The sequence below is a fragment of the Quercus robur genome, chromosome 10, assembly GCF_932294415.1.
Source record: "Quercus robur chromosome 10, dhQueRobu3.1, whole genome shotgun sequence".
Lineage (NCBI taxonomy): Eukaryota > Viridiplantae > Streptophyta > Magnoliopsida > Fagales > Fagaceae > Quercus > Quercus robur.
This window is the reverse complement of record NC_065543.1, coordinates 41,962,044-41,983,044: the sequence shown is the minus strand read 5'-3', so window position 1 is coordinate 41,983,044 and position 21,001 is coordinate 41,962,044. Positions and strand designations below refer to the sequence as shown.

The following is a 21,001-nucleotide window of genomic DNA, read 5'->3' as shown; positions in this document are numbered from 1 at the left end:
CGCCGTTTTTTCCAAACTCGAAAAACAAAATTCATACGACACCGTTTCACCACCCAACAGAAAATCCTAAATCTAAACCCAGACCAGCTCCTCGGCTTGTGGACCCAGAACGTGAGTAAGTTTGTTGAAGCCATGGAAACTGGAACCAAAGATTCTGAGCAGGCCAAAGACAAAGAGAGCTCGAACAAAACCAAGTGTATTATGAATATACAAGGGTATCCAGTAAAGGGTTTGTCAATTGCAGGCCATGAAACCTGCATAATTTTCCCTTCTCTCAATATAGCCTTTGATATTGGTCGCTGTCCCCACCAAGCTATACAGCAAGACTTTCTCTGTATCTCCCATGCCCACATGGACCACATTGTGAGTGTCCCTTCTCTGCGCTTACTTTCTCTTTGTTTTTTATCTTGCTCTTTGTATTGCAAAATTTTGACTTTTTTTTTTCATTCTTTGTGCCTTTTTGTGTTCTGGGTTTTTGTTATTATTTATTTTGGTGGTGTTGGGGCTGTTGAATTTAGTTTTGTATGCACTCTTCTGTATTGGGTCAGTTCAAGTTTGTGATAATTTAGGTTGGTTAGATGGTAAATACCATGTAACTACTTGTGTAATTTGTGTTTTCTTTTATTGGGATTGGGATATATATGCTAGTAGTGTGATGATTTGTATTGTTGTGTGGAACATTGTGGAGCTTTTAGTGTTGTTTTGGTACTGGGTTTTGAATGAGTTTGGAACTAAAAGTAGTTGAAGATTTATTCACTGTTTAATGTTGTACTACAAGATGACTAAGAGCTGAAGAACTCTACTTTAGTGCCTATATAGATTCATATGATGATTCACGTCGTTGGATGGTTGTAAAAGATAGATACCTGTTTTTAATTTTGTGCATTGTGATGGATCTTTTGACTATTATCTAATGTTAATGGCATATTTGTCTATGTCTATCAATGCAATCGATTTTGAATTTCTCACATAGTCTGAATATGGAATTTAAACATATCAAATGGATCCAACCTCCCTGCTCCCATTCTTCCAGAAAGAAAAATCATGAAAATGGGGCTTTCTCTTATTTTCTTGGTATTTTTATCATAATTTCCATGAAATTCATTTCAACTGGGTTTTTATAGTTTCGCAATTTTTAGTTGATTTTAAACTTCTAAATTATGTCTTTTAAGTCCCACTAAAGAGTTTAATTAGTATAGATTACACATGGACTCTTTTTTTTGAGTGCTACTCATAACTTAATATTTTGAAAGGGAGGACTCCCCATGTATGTTGCAACTCGTGGCTTATACAGAATGAAGCCCCCAACAATCATTGTACCAACATGTATAAAAGCAGATGTAGAACAACTCTTTGAGGTGCACAGAAGAATGGACCAATCAGAGCTGAAGCATAATCTAATTGGCTTGGATGTTGGTAATGGTTGATCTTGAATTGAATTCTCTCATCAACTGAAAATGTTGGTCTCGTCTGCTCTTCTTTCACATGATGTAGTTTTAAGTAAGCTTATAGAGCTTTTATTTTCAGGAGAAGAGTTTTATTTGAGAAAAGACCTTAAAGTAAGAGCTTTTAAGACATACCATGTCATACCAAGCCAGGTATCTTTATTAGTTGTAATTTTTTTCTCTTATGGCTTTCCATTCAGATGCTGATGAATTAGTATATACTTTGAGCTATCTTTAGTATTTATTGACTGTGAATGATTCATGACAGGGCTATGTAGTTTACTCTGTAAAACAGAAACTTAAGCAGGAGTACATTGGCCTTCCTGGGAACGAGATTAAGAATTTGAAGTTATCAGGTGTGGAGGTCTGTCTTGACAGTTGCCTTCATAAACTTCTTACTGATACTATGTGATTGGAAATTTGCTTCCTTTACATTCTGGGGGACCTTTATATTGCAATTTTTTTAAGATCATTCATAAATAAATTGCACTTCTTTATGCAACTGTTTTACCACTTCTTGACTGCAATATTCTTCCTTTCTCCTGTTAATTTGATATGGAGAGAACTAGAAGTGGGATGTGAGAAAATAACCATGACCAAGAGTAAAAGCAGTAGACCATATCCCAAAATTCATCATTTTCACCTGCTTTCATTCCAAAGTTTAAAAATCCGTGTATAGCATCCGCAGTTAGAAGATATGCTGTAATGTTTCTTTGGAATATCTAGTTTTTGAATATTGGGTTTTCTTTTCTGTTATCATGTGTTTTTTCATTGTATGCAAAAAAAAATTTTTTGTTGAAATATGTTTGGAATATGGAAAATAAGCTTAGAGTTTTATGGGGCATTGTTTGAGTTTCAAGACATATTTTTGGCTTTTGCTACATCAAGGTTCAGCAATTATATTGAAACCTCAAAACATGTTTTAATAGATGTTTGCTTTGGAAACTTCTAATATTTACCTAATATCTATCTGGGCTTCTATTTTTCTCTTTTATTTTTACTTCTCAGAAGGTTTTGACATTTTTTTTTTTTAATGTGGCCCTGTTGTTTTTGAAATTTACGTCCCTGTCTCTACCAACCTTTTTTTTTTTTTTTTTTTCTCTTTATTATAATATATTTAACAAGGCTGGGACTGTTTATTTGCAGATTACATACACTGTGACAGTACCTGAAATTGCTTTCACTGGAGATACCATGTCCGACTTCATAGTTGACCAAAATAACATAGATGCCTTGAGATCAAGAATTCTAGTTATGGAGGTGCATTTACTTTGCTTATGCTGTGTTATATTACATATACTTTGACATTTTGGTATATCAAGGTTTATTTTTATCAGACCATTTTTAACTTCTTGCACCAGTTGTAGTTTTACACTCATAGGTAACTTTGATCAAACTTATCAGAAAAAAAAAGGATAAGAAAAGAATGGAGTAACTCTGGTCACAAACTTGCAGTTTGTTTTTGTAGTCTTGAGTGATATAAATGTGGCGTCTTTTCTTTATAATATAATCTTTAGTCGGTGTCTTCTGGTGGCTTGCAATTGAACGAACTGCACTGTAATTAATGAGAGGTGGATTTGTGATAAATTGCTATTCTCAAAACTCAATAATGCACACTAGCTTTAAATCATGTGGACCAAATGAGAGGAAGTGTCAACAGAAAATTTTCCCTTTTTTCCCCATTTCGTAGTATTAAATATTGATCGCTCATGCAATTTGGCTCATGCAAATACCAGGTCAATGAGAGTATCTCATTAACATTTCTGTGTGTAAATATAATACAAAAGCATGTATTAACAGACACATGCACAAAGTCACTTATATTTACTGTCTACATAGGTTGTACTGCTCAAAATTGTTGGGAGCATCTGTCATGGTTTGCATTGTGGCTGAGCTCTTATTAATTGTTTGCATAACATAGTTGCCTCTAATCTTTTCATGCAGTGCACCTTTGTTGATAACTCTGTTCAAGTGGAGGGTGCAAGAGATTACGGACACATGCATATATCTGAGGTTTAGTTGTTAAACTCTTCTTTTGGAAATTATCATGCTGCATGTGCTTCCTTATTGGCCTGTGTCTTGTATGATGCACCTTCCTGGGTTTCTTATTGTGTTTTTGCTATGAGATTTTACCAGATAATAGGTCATGCAGAGAGATTTGAGAACAAAGCAATTCTTCTAATCCACTTTTCAGCTCGTCATACAGCTGAGGTACTTCCATATAAAGCAATTCTTTTGTCTAATTTATTTTTAAAGTCTCCTCAGTGGATCAGTCACAGGGCTACAGCCCACATAATGAGTTCTTTCTGCTCTTCTAGCGGCAAATCAGTTCTATCAGCAAGATATTATCTCTTCTATTTGACGAATCCCCCACTACCAAGTAGTGAATTAACTCATTGGTTGCCATATAGCACAAAAGCATGGGCATAGGTGGTAATATTGACTAAAAAGAGTCGTCATCCTGCTATTAAGCCTTCTTACATTTAAAAAGTTGAACAGAGCTGTAGTGTGTGATAAACTTCGTAAATCATTGTGGGTCTATTCTATGGGATGGTCCATTTGTATCTTATAATGTCTTCCTTTTGTCTCCTTAATGGTAATTATATTGTTAATTTGGTGCTTTGATTTGTCAGGAAATTCAACAAGCTGTATCTGCTTTGCCTTCACCTTTAGCAGGTCGAGTTTTTGCGCTCACAGAAGGTTTCTGATGGGAACTGGAGTAGTGTATTTCTGTTTTGGGCACCTGAATGCTGTTGCCACTTTGGAGTCAGTGGATTCATTCAACCCCCACTACTAGCTCAGAAAACTGAGTTGGTGACATTGTGATTTGAAGCTTGTGGGTTTATGTAGGCCCCCCAATTTTCAAGAAGAATTCCAGCAGGATGCTTAGTCGGGAATGTTCTTTAAAGCTTGTTGGTTTTCTCGGGAATTTTAAGTTCTTGAGATGCCATATCCATTTCTTCTTTTTCCCTGGGTGGCTGCGAGGGTGTGTGGAAGTAGGGGGGATTAAATTGGCTAAACGTTGGTCCTCTCATTTGTCTCAATATACTGATTTTAATTTCTTTCATTCTGGCTCAACGCAATTACCTTTTGATACAATGTAGTAAGAGCACATTTTTTGTGTGACAACTGACTAAAGATCTCGAAAAAAATGATTCATAAAGCTGTGAAAGCTCATGTTGACGAATCAGTTGAGTGGTAGATTTGAATGCTTTTTGTCAATTAAAAAGACTTTGGGGATGTAACACAATACAGATAAGAGGAATGATACGAAGGCAATATTTTTCACAAGATTTTTCGTAATTGTTGACAGTCTGTTGTACTTAAAATAACATCACTTTCGCTTAATTATTGTACATGACGGTAAGGCACTAAATTTCCACTTTGACAATTACACACCATTGGAAAGGTAAAGCTAATGAAAATGAAAGCATAGATTTTTTATGGGAAGTTCCCATTAGGGAGGTAAAGCTAAAAAAAATGAAAACGTAAAGGAAAATGAAAACATAGATTTATAGTGTGGAAACTCTATATTGGGAGAGGGAGAAACACTTGGGTTCAAGTTAGTCGAATAATCTATTATTTTCTACAAAAGATGTGTGTTTACAATGGAGTAAAAGAGAAAGAGGGCGAGAAGGTATATTCCATCGTAGCAAGGGATTTAGTGTCTTTTCTTAGGTCCTTCATCATCCTTTTATAGTGGTGGAGGTAGACATGTGTTGCTTTCTTATTGGATAAAGTATTACTTTCTTATTATTTTCTACAAAAGATGTGTGTTTACTAGGGCTATCCACGGGTCGGGCCGGGTCGGTTTTGGGCCCAACCCGGACTCGACCCGCCGACGTCGGGTGGAGGGGCAGAGTAACCTGGAACCGACCGCTAGAAAAATCGGTTGAGTTGATTTCGGGTGGGGGTGAGCGTCAGTCGGTTGCCGGAGTAAAAAAAAATCATCGAAATCTAAAAAAAAAAAAAAAAAAAAGAAAGGTCGTTGGAATCTGGAAAATCTCTCCAGTATCTTCATTTTTTCTCATTGGAATCTGAAATTTTTCACTAAAAATTGCTAGAATTGGCCGGATCTGGCTAAATCCCACTAGATCTAGCCAGATCTGGTCGAGATCTTGCCAAATTTGGTCGAGATCTCGCCGGATCTGGCTTGATTTTGCAAGATTTGGCCGGATTTTTTATACAACTACGGTCGGGTTCGGGTTGCTTGGGTTTTGGAGAAGCAAACCCACCACTCGACCCGCCGGTGTCGGTTCTTGAGAACGGAAACCCGCCGCCGACCGACTGGACCTTCGGTTCGGGTTGGAATCGGGTCGGCTTTGGGCGGTTTGGCCGGGTTGTCGAGCTCCGATCAAGTATGGACAGCCCTAGTATTTACAATGGAGGAGTAAAAGAGAAAGAGGGCGAGAAGGTATATTCCATCGTAGCAAGGGATTTAGTGTCTTTTCTTAGGTCTTCATCGTCCTTTTATAGTGGTGGAGGTGGACATGTGTTGCTTTCTTATTGGATAAAGTGCTACTTTCTTATTAGAGAATGACAAAGTTAAGTCTTAACAAAAACTATAAATCATGCATATGGTGCCTTATGCACTCATGTTTGTGCATGTATTTGGGATGCATTAACATACCGGTGGAATATGGCCACAATATGTTATTTTAATCGTAGTGGTTCCTAGCTCCTACTTATAGTTGGCATTGTTTGCATTATTTTTCACCCACAATCCATTATTCCCAATAACCAATAATTAATAACTAGTGGCTACATGTCATTTACAGTATCTAAAGGTTAATGGTTATATGCTTTTGTATCCCAATCCATGCCCAATTTCAAAATGCTTGTGTGTTGTGATTGAATTAAATCATTTACACATGGAATCACCGCTAGATTTTGGTGAAAAGTGGGATTATTGTGCACTAATCATAACTTGATGTTTAAACTTTCCGCTTAAGCATTTGGTGGAATTGGGTGTATTCCTAGAGTTTTTATCCATGCAAAATGCTATATATGTATAACAAACTAAATTGATTGTATATTTTGCTCAAAAAAACAAAATAAAATTGATCATATATAAGCCATTGAAGGGTCTCACCAAATGTTCAAACTCTCTAACTCATTGAGTCATCTATGAGTTAACTCGTCTAGTTCAAAAAACCCTTTGGTTTTCTTCTTCATTCTTTGATCTTTTTCAATATTTCAATTTATCTTAAGACACAAGTCATTGGCAAATTGGTCGATTATTTGCTAATGGACAACATTTGGTACAATCATTAATTTGGTACAATTATTAACACTGCTTTTATTATATATCAGTTATACCAAATCATTATATCAATTGTAAAAAGAGCAATATCTATTACACACAGATGAAGTCACAATTTCCAACTTAGAAATCTTGACTTCAAGTCAAGATTTTTTAAAAAAAAAGTGTGTACAGAGTGTATAATAAGAGTATGGCACTAGATTTATTGCACTTTGAAATTTTCCCATCAGGTGTTAGCATATCATGTATTGGGATTTGGGACAATAGGATTAAAGATTTTTGGAAGATATTCAACCTCCAAGGTTCAGCCAGCATTTGGAAAAGCTGTCAAGCTGTTTAGGAGGAACACCCCTTCGACAATCATTCTGTTTTCATGCCAAAATAAAGGAGAACTAGAAGCAGCTAATATGTTCCTCAGAACTGTCTCTTAATCTGGTAAGAGTTAAACTTGAAACTCAGATTCTCTGATTAATCGATTTTGTAATACTGATAGTTGCTTCTGTAGCATATTATCATAAAGGAAAAAAAATCGTTTATTAGTTATTACAATCACTTCGTCCAATGAAAAGAACTCATGGGGAATAAATCCAGAGTGCATCTCCCTGGAATGATTTTCAATATAACCAAAAAAGAATCCACATTCAAACTACGTGAGAGAATATTAAGGCAGAGGGCCAGAGGCTAAAAGTGACACCAGAAAGGCTCATTTAATGGATGGATGCACACTTTCTGAGATTATAGTGGAGAAATAATTTCGTACTAACTCATCACAAAAAGTATACATTTGTAGACAGAATTAAATCTCATGTAAGATTCCTCCCATTGTATACGTCAGAAATCGGGTATAGACTGCCACCTCAAAATGCAGCCTAAACCTAACAAACCAATCACGAATAACATCCATATAGAAGTGTCTGAAAAAACTGATAGCATACTATCAATTCTGCAAATGAAATACCAGGAGCATGATGCAATATTAGTGAAAATTTATATTTCCATGCATGTCAAACTTCAACTTTCAATCTGTCGGCTACATCAGCCATTAAACAACATAGTCTAGCTTCTGATGCTAAACAACTAACCACTTCCCCCATGGATCTCAGCTCTTCATGGAATTCTGGATGCAAAATCAACGAAGAAAATTTTTCATCCAGCACCAATCCAGCACAGTTGATGACATCTTCAAGCTTAGGAACCCAACTGCAGGCCTTCAAACCTAACTTATATGATGCTTCAGGACATGGAACTGCTTGAGGAAATTGCTCGTACTTCTTCAACCACTTCCCCAAATACCGAATCAAATTCATCATCTCTTTACCATTCAAATTTCCAATTGATGATGATAATGTCACTGCATCAATATTTGAGGACGCCAGCAAATAGTGCAAACAAAGCTCTGATGCAGAGAACCCATCATGTGCCACCATAAGCAAAATTGAAGCCTCCTTCGCCAAACGTGCTTTCTTCCCCGTGACACTCCTTTCGCTTGCTTTCTCAATTGCTGACAAAGCCTGCTTCTCCCATTCTTTCCTCACATCCACCATACTACCATAAGCATCTTTCGCCGGACAAAGAAAATACTTCAAAATGGCAAGTAATTCAGATGCCCCAAGATCCGATGCATGCTTAATACAAAGACATAACAAGTCTGACCTCTTCTTCGCCACAAGTCTATTGACCAAATTCGAATAAAAAGAATGATCAATAACCCCATTAACAATCAGAACCTCAACCAAATCCCAAATTTCAAAATCCACACACCCATCCAAAACCAAACCAGCAACATCTTTACCCATGAAAGACCCTAGCCGTTCAATCCAGGCCCGAGCATACCCACTTTCAGACGAATCAATCCCAATGGATACACCAACTTTGTCCCTAATTTTCTCAAGAAACTGATTCAAAATCAGTAAAAACTCATCCTTATCAAAATCAATCGGGTTCTTGAGCTTCCGCTTTAGCTTAGTACAGAACTTTTTCCCCATTTCAATGACTTCAGAATCGGTTTGCGATATTTGCCAACCGATAACAGGGTTAACAAGCAATGTGGGATTTGGGTCTTCAAGTTTAGGCCTCAGCAAAACATCATCCGGGTTGAGAACAATAGGGTATTCTGACTCGGAAGCAACTGACTCGGTATTGGCCGAGGCCTTTATTATCACTTCAAGCAAAGTCATAGCAAATATTTGGAAAGCAAAGCTCAAAACCTGAGTAGTAAACAAATATATAGCTCTGAATCAAACACTAAAACCAAAGAGAATAAACCCAAAAAAAAAAAATCTACTGCAAAATTTTCAGCCAAAGGAAAGCAAAAGCTCAAAACCTGAGCAGTAAACAAGCATATAACTCTGAATCAAACACTAAAACTAAATAGAATAAAAACCCATATAAAAAAATTAATGCAAACTCTTCAGCCAAAACAAGTAGAGCATAAAGTTTCTAGTTTCGTTTCATTGATGTTACAGTGAAGCTATAGAACAAAACAGAATCAATATCCCAATTGTTTTTTGAAAATGTTTCAGTTAAAGATTGAAACTTTATTGAGTTGAGGTTACATGGAGATAGGGAATTCGAACCTGAAGGGGAACGGTGCGGCGGCGAAAGCAAAAGCGAAACCCTAACCCTAGCCGAGCTGAGCTTCAATGTCTGAGGAGATTTTGGCGCCTCTCGAATACTCTAACAAGATACAACACAAGAACATGGGCTTGTACTGACTGTATCCATGACCGAAGTTTCATGGGCTAAACTTAAAAGCCTAGGCCCATGTATTGAAATTATATAAATAAATATATATATATATTAGAGATTTATTATGATTAATTTTATATATAAAATTATATATCTTTTAGTATTATTTATTAATTATGATTTTATTTGGTTATGAAATTATATATGTGGGGACCGGTCCAGAATAACATGTTGGCTGGGCCTTGGGCCCGTCCGAGGACCATTCTGTCCGAGGAGACGTCGCGGCCCAGAATCCTTGCTCAGGCCCATGGGAACAAGGAGAACACGTCCGAGGAGTAATTCCTCCACGGATGTTCCAAAGTCCAGGTCAACGATGCATCCTAGCTACTGTAGCCCTCACTCCAAACACGTAAAAAGAAAGGAGACCCAAAATATCCCAGCAAATGCTGTCACCACCACATTAAATGCACCACAACTACTCTCCTGGCCGCATTAATGAAGAGAAGACCCCTGAACAGTGCTACCTTGGTCACTGCAACTCACAAAGAACTGGTAGGGGCATCTGATGGGACAGGTGCTCAAGTAGGGGTTTGGATGATCAACAAATGTAAGGCCCAGATGATAAAAGGGGGGCCTATATAATATGTAAGAGTCCCTCAAGAGAGGGGGATGGGAAAAACCGGAGAGAGAGTGAACAGAGGAGCGAAGTTTCATTGTACGCATACGTGCCCATGAATAAAATTCCCCCCTTCACATCCACTTTCTGGATTCGTGTTTCTATATCTCCTGAGCCCATGCAACGAACCGTTTAATCCAACTGTAACCGAGTTCTTCAACCCACACTCTACAAAAATTCATTGTGTGGGACCTTTTGACCAAGGCCTGACCGCCCAGGATCGGGTCAACTAAAATCGTGTCCCTACAATATATATTTTTGATAGGTGAAAATATATTTTTTACTATTTAAAGAAAATATGATGTTTCGCTCCATCGAGGGCTTATATATAATTATATATCTTAAATTATAAATTTGATAATTATAATGAAGGAGAAGAATTTAAACTATAAATGTCGTGATTGAAAATATTAGAATGTATCAATAGAGTTACATGGCTCTTTCTCTCCTATTTTAAACTATAAGAGAAAAAATATACATATCATAAATTTTTATCAACTTATTAAGATGATAAGTTGTAATTACTAATTAGTGCTTGACTTTAAAAAAATAAAATAAAATTCAATTAGTGAAACATCACCTTAGATAGACATATTATGACACAATTTTTATTATATGCCAATCACAATATATCATATTAACAATTTGTGTTACTTCTCATAAAAAATAATAATAATAATAATTTGTGTTACTAGATTTGTTTTTTTAATTTTAAACCCAAGTATATTAGTTTTGAAATTTCTTTAATAATTGTCATGTTCTCTTTGCATGTAAAAAGCTCATTATTTTTTTTAAAGGCCAACTTGATTTCTCAAATGCTAAAAAATAAATAGTAATAATTGTGTGTGTGTATATATATTTAAAGTCAAAGTTGAATAAAAAATTTAATTAGATTTTCAATTAAAGTCTAATTTTGCTCCACATATCTATATAATTGTTTAATTTTTGTGCCAAATAAGTTATTAGTGCAAAAGCTAAAGAATAAAAATTATTTAATTAATTAAAGAAAAAGAAAGGTTTAATTTGACTTTAATAAGAAAAAATAAAGGTACGGGAAAATTTAAAAAATAATATATAAATAGCGAAAATAAAATTTATTTTTATGTTGGACTTAAGCTTCAACTGAGGTTTCCTTCTCATTTAGACCAAATTTAAATCAATGTAAACTAAAAATAAACATAAAATTAATAACATTTGCTATCAAAAAATTTTTCCTTATTATTATTATTATTATTGTAAAGGTGATAAACCCAAGAATGCATATCTATATATATATATATATATATATATTAGGCTAGGAACTCAATCCGAGGACATTAAGTAGTCCGAGAACGGGTAAACACCTTCCTAAGAATCCGTGTTAGTAAGTAAAGAAGTGAAGTCTGATCATGACCATCCGAGAAGGCTGTCCAAGGAGGAATACTCATCAAAACTGTAGTCCCTTGTGGATTGTTTGATAAACTACCAATTATTACAGAGAGGAGAGAACTGGTCAGTAACAAGTACTGACACAATTTTTTTTTTTTGGACAGCTTATTTTCATTCTCATTTGGCAAAAATACAATTGTGCCAAAAAGTGAGGTTTTAAAAATTATGCACTAGTCGAATAAGCTAAATTGGCCAAATAAAAAGCCAAACTAAACATCCCAATTTATTAATGAAAATCGTGAGCGAGTAAAGGACACCACTGCTCCCCACTGTATTGTCTTGCGTCAATGAAGTCAGAAGAAAATTGCTTGTAGGCATTGTAAGTTATATTTGTTTCTCTTCTTCTGTTGTGAGTGTGACTTCTCAAGTAGATGGTGGAATTTCCCAGTTTCTTGGCATGGGGCCGATATCGTATATAATCTCTCTATGGCAAGACCAAACAAGCTTTATTGCTTCTGGGGTCCCAATTCCGGCACCCCTGGGGTCTCCAGCTGGTCCAAACCTGTCACATACAGTTGTTAATGACAAAATCACATGGCAATCTTCTCATTAAGGAAAGAGACTATTTATTTCCAGCATACCAGTGATTTTGTGGAGCTCCAGTTGTTCTTGCTCTTAATCCAGCATAAGTAGTCCCATTCACTGTTTTTCCAATAACTTCCTGCACATTGATTTATGACGTAACTACACTAAACTGAGATGATGGAGCTGAAAATCACCATTTAGAGAAGCACTTTCTTTTTTAGAAAAAGGATCCAGGAGACTGCTCCATACACACAAGATTGCAGGATACCATCATGGGGCTGCACAATTTTATGGAAGTGAAACTTATACCATCATGTCCGAGCCCCCCTCCCCCTCTTTCCCAAAACAGAAGAAAACAAAAAATAAAAGAACCAGAAGTAGTAGGTGACACCTTCATTAAACAGTTTGAGCTCCTACATGACAATGAGCCATTGGTATTTAAAGCAACACCAAGGTCAACAGTTGGGACTTTGGGCCAGCCATTGCAGTGAAGGTTCTTAGTCATCAAGAATTAGAACACTAAATGCACAAAGCATTTCATGAAACTAGAAATTGTCTCCTGTAACGCATTACTTACTTTATATTAACCATATCCCAATAAAGACATAAAAATAACAAACAAGGTAATCTAAATTATGGGGCATACTGAAGTTGAGCTTGGGGTTAAAAAAATTATTACTGAAATTTATCAGAGAGAGAGAGAGAGAGAGAGAGAGAGAGAGTTGCCTGTAGGAACAGGGGATCATTTGAAACCACAGCAGCTGTTAAATGTGCATGCATCCTCTCGAGAGCATCCAACACCATTGGAAGTTTTTCTTTTTTGTAGTCGGTAATAATCTAGGAGCAAATACAAAATAACATTTTGTAAATATTAGTCTAGGATCAAACATGAAGATGTCAGTAACATTAACATCCAGCTATTACAATTCATTCCTTTGTGTAAAATACAATTTTAAAAAAAAAAAAAAATTAAGGACACACTTCCCATTTCCAACTTTCTCTTTCTCAATGAGTGTGCACACACAGTCATATGTTCATGTACAAATCACACACACAGAGAACCCAGAGAAGTAATGACATTCTTATTTCCTTATATTTTTTTTGTGATCTTTTTTTTTAGGTTTCCAGCAACTCTTAGATACCGAGAACACCTTTGAAGTTGTGAAAGTTGCTTTCTGGCTTCACTGCCCCCATATAACAGCTCAAAATACTAAACGTGATCATCTGAAGATCAGACCATTCATGTGTCACAAAAGCAAGCCTACCTACTTTGAAACTGCACAATCTTTTTCAGTTTGTATGTAACTACTGTAATATATTTGTGAAATAATCCATGTGCTTCTAACCACTACTTAGTATCATAGTAGAAAATTGTAAATCATTCAAAGTTCACTTAATAGAGGTTGAAGCAGAGAGCCATAATGTAATTCAAACAGTATTAGCTTTGTATAAACATTTAAATTCAAAGTATATCTGCACAGCATAAAATCCAACTCTCAGGAATTTTATTTCTTTTAAGTTTAAACTATCAAGAAGTTATAACTCTCGATATTTAAAATTCTCAGCAACTGAACAAGCCCTGACACTGAAAAAAGAGTGTACAGTATTATTTGGGATACACTAGTCCCAATTCCCGATGCAGCACAGAGATTTTAGTATCCAGGCCCAGCTTTAAGCTCTAGCAAAGTTAATATTTTTAAATAGTACTAAAATTTGAATAGCCAATGTAAAAATGTTGTGATCCAATATACTCAGGACACTTGTATGTGATCACAAACAATTTGACATAAAATGTTGAATAAAATTTAGTAATACACCAAAAATTCAAAACCAAAATAATTATCCTGAAAGAGTCCTATCTTATTTACCTGGAATGGTCCAAAAATCTCTCTTGTAACAAGCTCATAAGTGTTTTCTTTCATAATTTCTTCAAGTGGGACATAAACGGCCGTTGGTTTTATAGCACCATATATGGATGGAATTGAATGGTTCTTTATAGGTTCACCGCCAAAGAGTAGTTTTGAACCTGGTATCTGAAGCAATTTATTCAAGTGCTCTAGCATGGCTTCAGTTGTGAACTGCAACAACCAAAGAGAAAAGCAAAGTTAACAATCAGAATAGCTTTGCTCATGTGTAGGATGAAATGGATAATAGTATTAGGAAAAAAAATTCAAGAGATCTGTGGATCAAATAAATATGCCATACTTCATAGTGTCCTATATGCATGGAAAGATGTCTAGGTTGCCTGGGTTTTTTCTGATCAATATCGCAAAGGTTGGTCAAATCCCTAAAGGGTTAATTGCCTAAGCCCCCCTGCTCAACTGGTTTGACTGACCAACCACTTTTGAGATTTAGCCCAGTATTCCAGAAGCCTATCATCTCCACATCATGAACACATCAAGGTAAAACCATTAAATGGCTTCTTCAAGGACTTCTACTTTGCAATCCAAAAAATCTATCAGTTCAAATGTTGCTACTCCAAAATGCACTTTTTAAATCATCCAGGATGGTAGTAAGAATGCTATTAATTGGATGCTTCATAAGTGGTATTTTTGAAGATCATATAAATGAGATAATTAAAAATAGAAGGAGAAGTAGCACACTTACAGTAAGGACAGGGCCAACAGTTAAATCTTCTAATTTCCTTCTCTCAGCAAGGTTTTTTATTTTGGATATAAGTGAAGTTCTAGACCAGTTCTGCAAAAGGACAACAATGAGATTATTAAGATTAATGAAAGGAAATTGGTTGGTCACAAACTACAAAGTCCTATTCACAATGTTGTGACTATGAGCAAATCTATGCGGATGAAATAAAAGACAAAACACAATCCAAGATATAAGAAGTCATCTTGTCAGCCTTAATAATAGAACATTCTTAATAAGCATCAAATGCAAACAGCTAACCTCATGCATGAATAATATTGATTGTGCCGAGCACTTCTGACCACTACATGCGTATGCATCCTGATCACAGACCCATGCAACATAATCTTCCTGCAATCCAAAAACCCATAAGACATACCACAAGACTATTATTAAATTACATAGCTGAAACTGTATAATCTAATATTGAAATTGTTGATAAGTAACCTCCTGAACATCAGGCCCTAGAACTTTCCAGTCAAATCCTGCATCTTCCAACTTAATGCGACCCTTAAGGTCAACAGCCAACTTGTCTGCCACTCTTGAGCTACCAGTAAAGAGGGTCATTCGTGGGTTTCCCTACAAGAGCAATATAAGTATGAAATTTGATTTTATATACACTTCTAACAAATTTACATGTTATAAAGCACATTTATAAGAATTGTAAAATTCATGGCTGGGAGCTAATTCTGTAATAAGAACAAATGGGCAAAGACATTAGACAATGAACTCCAAAATCAAAGGTACAAGGCATTTTCTGTTAGAGGTATCTATAACTTTTCCAAGAAGAAAAGTTTTCTTGAGCCACTGTCAGGACCAACAGCACCTTATCTTTTTGTTTTTTGGCCTTTACGGTCCATTACCAACACTATCATCAAACCCATTCAAGCCTCCATCAAAGGGTCCAGTACCTCTGCAGCCCCACAATTGCCTCCACCACACTACCATTATATGTGTTAAGACTTCGTCTTTTCTAGATATCATACATGTAACCATATAACCATGGGATAAGGAGCAGATCATAAGTTTGATATTCTGACTGTTTTGAGTGTACAGATGTCCAGCTCACTGACTTAATGTTAAAACTGTTGAAAGAACACATATGGAATATAAGAAGACGGAAGGTTCCGGGACTGGAAATATATCAAATCCATGACCAAAACAAACCACTTATAGAATTGCAAGTTGGGGAGAGAGACCCAAAATATCCAAAGTGTCTAGTAAATAAACTTCAACAAATTATAACCAAATATTCAACAATCCTACACCAGTGTTGTTGAATACACAAGAAGTTCTAGTGATTAAGAGCAAGCTTGATCACATAATAAACCATATAAGCAAGCAATTAAAAATCTTCAGGAATAAAGTAACTGGCTCTGATATAATTAAGAATTAGAAAGCAAAATTTGTCAATCTAATGAACTAACCTCCAATAATATCTTGTTCATTGTCTTCCCATCAGAATTTATGAAGTCAACGTCTTCCGCAGGTAACCCACAATAATGAAGTAAGCGCATCATTTGCTCCATGACAATGCTCACCTATGAAATATTATCAGTCACTATTTTTATATAAGACAAATCTCAAAAAAAGAATAGTAGACTTTTCTAGAAAGGAATGCCAGTATACAAAAGAATAATTTAGAAAATCCATCACAGTATTTTTAAAGTAGGTAATTGGGCATTATTCCACCAATTTCTGAAAAGACAAATTTTAGAGCATCATTCTGCTAGCCATGTGCATCATCCTCATTATTCACTCTCTTTCTCACTCCCATTGAACATCCATTGATGTTCTTTAATTAGAAATTTGTACATTCTCTTCTCAATTGTACCCACTGCAACAAGTTCTCACATCGTATGCACTAATTAATATATTATCAATTAGAAAGTTCACACCAACCATAGTACATAAAAGATTACAGGCATACCTTGCTATCAACTTTAAGAATAGGCTTGTTGCCCATATAAAGTGCACCCATCAACTGAAGTACAGGAATCTCCAGGGGAAAATTGAAAGGAGTAATTATTGCAACCTGCACAGACAGTCTTTTATATTAGCAAAGTATTAAGAGACTATATAAATTATTCATTATCTACTATTCAGACGAAACAAGGATTTCTGGAACACCCAAAACTTGAATAGAAACTAATGAAGAGACAGTCTGTATCCATCTTGACATGGAGAAAATATTTTCAGAAAATGAAACCAAAATCCACATCAAGATGACATGATAGTGTTTTTTTTTTTTTTTTTTTTTTTTTTTTAATTATTGTTCTTTTTTTGATAAGTTGAGATGACAAAATAGTATGCCTGGTATAAAAAAAAGTTAAACCAATTAGAGAAAGCATCTATCTCATAAAGATCAATGCCTTTTTCACATCGAAGATCCATAATATTTTTTTAATCATCTCCTTTTTTCTTTTTCTTTTTAATGATCATTTCTCCTGTGCAGCATGTGCTTAATTAAAAAAACTAGACTTTTTTTTTCCTGAGAGCACGGTAAAAGAGGACCTACTATGAAATTCTTACTAGATTCACTTACTACACAGGAGAACTTCATGTCTATATTTCAAACAGTCAGGTCAGACTGCATCTTATTACTTAAGAAGATCTAACAAACTATTAAAGAGCTCTAATGAAGATATAAAAGATCCTAGTTACAAATCTTTATTACACTCTCAAGAATAATCCTAACACATTCTTTTCCATGACAACTTTTCAACCATCATTGGTTGAAGTGCAAACAAGCTACTCTGAATGGAGTAAATTTCCCAACTTTTCCCTTTATTAAAAATTCGATATTTAGCAATTATTGAGAAATTTGATGAAGGTCTTGAATCTACTAGTATCAATCATATTTACAGGGAACAACTTACAGGACCATAAGGCCAACGAAAACCATGACTTTGCTGTCCAAGATGATCTCCAGGTACTGCAAAAGATCTCGCAAGGAAACGAACCTGCCAAATTTGTAAACAGAAATTGCAAAAAAAACTTCATTAGCAACTTTACTAGAGAGATTACAGCTGAATAATGACACAATTTATTACACAAAAGTTTTATGATTATGTCTAGGGTATTTCTTCCAGTATATAAGCCGGTCATAATAAATGCAGCATAATATTAACAGTAATTTTATCATTATCGAATCTATTTGGATGAGAAGAAACCAATTGACAGATTTTCAATAACAGATATATCAATATAAAAGAAGCCCGTTTTTCTTTGCAACACCAAAAAGGCTCAAAGTGATTTCATGTTGATGTACCTGATCACCAGAGAAATTCTCAAAAAACTTTTGTGTAACATAAACTTCACCAAGAGCCTGCTTGTAACTCTTTGGAGCAACTCTCTGTATTAACCTAGTGAAGAAATCGGAAACCTGAAAGTTGTACGGAAAAAAAAAATTAATGCAAGACAAATTATCTATTATACCTTTGGTAAAACAACTAAAAATTAATATATGTGACACTGAATAAGACAATCGATTCATAATTCAAAGAAGAGAAAAAACTTTATAAAAATTATTATCTCTTTCCTTACAGTACATTACCTTTGGAATGGAAAGCATGTGGGCTGCCTTTACAGATATGTCTCCAAACAAAAGATACCTGCAAAAGATGGTTTGCAGTCAGTTCTTTTAATTTGATTGAACATTGTTATTAAGGTCTTCTTTAAGAAAACAGGTTTTAAATAATCACAGTATCCTCAGTGCAATATATACATATATATATATATATATATATATATAAGCAAGGGGAAGAAAAAAGGACACAAAGACCAAATAAGCAACACAAACCTCTCTGGTGCTTTAAAGGGATTGTGTAGACCATGTTTGGGACACTTGGACAAGCTCTCCACAAATGGCTGCATAACCCAATCACAATTGGGAAAGAATTTAGATGATAAATATGCAAACATAAGTAAGCATGTCAAAGATGGAGCCCAAAAAAAAAAAAAAAAAAAAAAAGCTAATCATTTCAAAGATAAAATTATTGAACTTATGAGAGAAGGAAAATGGAAAGATGGCATGATGAAGCATAAGGACTTAAGTTCAGCTTCTATGTACACTCAATAATGGGGAAGATCTTTTCAAAAATAAAGCACTTGTAAACTACTCATGATACACACCTGAATGCCTGTTTCATCTACCTCAGCAACTTTAATGAATGGCTCTCCATTTAAAGGATCCAAAAGTGTATTCCAATTTGAAGATGTTTTCCATTTACCCTGCACTGAAAGTGACAACATTCTATGTTCATAATACTTGATCAATGTGGGTTTATAAAAAAGATAAGTTCAAGGCAACCTAATTCAGCTAAGATATGACAAAGAAAACAACATTATTCTAGTGGCTGAGTCTAAGCTTCAGTAGTAGAAGCAACAAAACTGTCCTTTCTTTCGGGGAAGGGAAAGTGGGGTTCAGGATAATAGATCAATATTTCATACATTCAACTTATATTTTTAAGGTGTAACACACACACACACACACACATATATATATATATAAACTAAAAACAGAGCAAAAAGCAACTAGAGAATCATTATAGAGAATTACACCTAGCTGATCCTTGTAAAGTTAACTTGTTTGTTTCTTTGTTTTCAATTCTTGTTAGCTGTGGGGCATTATCTATAATAAACATCGATTTTTGAGTAAAACATACTCCTGAAGTAGCAGTACCTACCCAAGTTGTGAACTTCAGCCGGTTGAGAACCTGATATCTCTTCAACATCTACAGTAGCAAAGGGTATGGAATGAACAGATCTGCCATGAAGATGAAATTGTTATCAGAGAAACCACTAGAAATAAAACATACAGAGTGACAGGTAAATCAACTTCAGAGCCCATATATTTGGCACAAATAAGAAAACAGTTAAACTAAACCTTCCACAGCACAAGCAAATCTTTTCAAATATTACAAAATCTTCCAAGGAAGAATCATCAAATCATCAGGAACAGATCCCATAATAACCTTATAAACTCATTAGAGGTATGAATACATGACAGTTTTATCTTATGGACTGCCTTGAAAATTGTAGAGGTAGAAGGGCCCGAAGCCATCTAGGATTCTGACTCCAAATGCATTTCATTTACAAAAAATAAATAGATGGGGAACTCATGACCAGTTTGACAAACATAATCATATTCCAATTTAATTTTCAGTCTATGATCTTGAATCTAAAATAAGCAATCTAAAAATTAAAATACGGCTACTAAAAGAACTTTTATGAATTAGCTTCAATGTGTATGTCTACACAATCAATGGGGGATATAGAATGCATTCTGCTTATTGGAATAGCACACAATTAAAGAGTCCAAACAGCATATATGTGCCCCAACACGACCCACCTCCAAGTTACAACGGACCACTGAAGTATCAGAAATCATCAAAACAGCAAACCTTACTATTTTATAAATGCCTCATACCAATTACTTGGGATCTACTACAAGAGTCAGTCTGTAACAAGTAAGGTAAAAACTATAATACATCTGTAATAGTCTCCGACATAGCTACAAACAGATTACCTTCTTCTTCTTCTTTTTCTAAATAAATTTTTTTTTTAAAACAATTATATGAATGCAAAACCCATCAATTCACAGCACCAAAAACAAACCCAACAGTCTTTTCTTCTTCTTCTTTTTGAGAGAGAGAGAAGCAAACCCAATACTCTGAATGACAAAAATTCTCAAAAAGCAACATAAAGCAAGCAATATTCCAAACATTTTCAACAAACCCAGAAACTGAAAAGCGATAACATACCTTGAGAGATTGAAAGAATTGAAGAAACTGAGACCCTTTTGGGAAGCTTTAGCCCTCATAACTCCACAGTATAGAAACCTGTTCATGATGTTTGGCTCTGTGATAGTGGACTGAACTGGAAAAAGAGTTTAGTTCTTCTCAATTCCAATAAAGCTGTCCTTTTCATGTACTTTTGGGTTTTGGATTTTTTTTCATTTCATTAAGTTTTAGAAGATTGCGTAGGCTGACATTTTCCTCACCCCAATAATATACCCTTTAAATCTCATCCTGAATGTTTGTGGGTCAGTTATCCCATGCCATGCGTGTAGGATTTCTTGTTCTCACAGTCAATGATTTTTTACTCTCTTTTGACTTCTTTGATCATCAAAATTAATAACATACGGATTACACTTAAGACTTACGTGGAACCAACTCATGGATAGTATCATCAAGGGATTGAATTTTGGAAACTGAACCCAGGTGATATATATGAATCCGAGTACACATTAATCATTTATTTTTAAAAATATTTTATGAACAATTAAAAAAATTGTCAAAAAAAAGTTGATAATATTTTCATTTTTTCATA

The 21,001-nt window shown here is 35.0% G+C and overlaps 3 protein-coding genes across 3 annotated transcripts; 1 reads left to right on the top strand and 2 right to left on the bottom strand.

Annotated features, from left to right (window-relative positions):
• On the top strand, nucleotides 1-4,646 carry LOC126702728 (tRNase Z TRZ1-like). The gene is made up of 8 exons (XM_050401547.1): nucleotides 1-363; nucleotides 1,254-1,416; nucleotides 1,528-1,598; nucleotides 1,714-1,809; nucleotides 2,592-2,705; nucleotides 3,390-3,458; nucleotides 3,582-3,656; nucleotides 4,079-4,646. The coding sequence occupies exons 1-8, from the start codon at nucleotides 133-135 to the stop codon at nucleotides 4,151-4,153; spliced, it is 894 nt and encodes a 297-aa protein (XP_050257504.1). The 5' UTR covers nucleotides 1-132; the 3' UTR covers nucleotides 4,154-4,646.
• A 2,845-nt stretch (nucleotides 4,647-7,491) lies between these two features.
• Nucleotides 7,492-9,423, bottom strand: LOC126702286 (uncharacterized). The gene is made up of 2 exons (XM_050400954.1): nucleotides 9,285-9,423; nucleotides 7,492-8,915 (listed from the first exon to the last, which is right to left on the bottom strand). The coding sequence occupies exon 2, from the start codon at nucleotides 8,883-8,885 to the stop codon at nucleotides 7,713-7,715; it is 1,173 nt and encodes a 390-aa protein (XP_050256911.1). The 5' UTR covers nucleotides 8,886-8,915; nucleotides 9,285-9,423; the 3' UTR covers nucleotides 7,492-7,712.
• Nucleotides 9,424-11,495: 2,072 nt separating this feature from the next.
• LOC126701864 (probable aldehyde dehydrogenase) lies at nucleotides 11,496-20,686 on the bottom strand. Its single transcript, XM_050400286.1, has 16 exons — nucleotides 20,434-20,686; nucleotides 19,357-19,436; nucleotides 18,803-18,906; nucleotides 18,471-18,538; nucleotides 18,225-18,282; nucleotides 17,940-18,053; nucleotides 17,548-17,631; nucleotides 16,599-16,703; nucleotides 16,096-16,209; nucleotides 15,116-15,247; nucleotides 14,930-15,019; nucleotides 14,633-14,722; nucleotides 13,894-14,103; nucleotides 12,752-12,862; nucleotides 12,082-12,161; nucleotides 11,496-12,002 (listed from the first exon to the last, which is right to left on the bottom strand). The coding sequence occupies exons 1-16, from the start codon at nucleotides 20,517-20,519 to the stop codon at nucleotides 11,864-11,866; spliced, it is 1,665 nt and encodes a 554-aa protein (XP_050256243.1). The 5' UTR covers nucleotides 20,520-20,686; the 3' UTR covers nucleotides 11,496-11,863.
• Nucleotides 20,687-21,001: the final 315 nt, after the last annotated feature.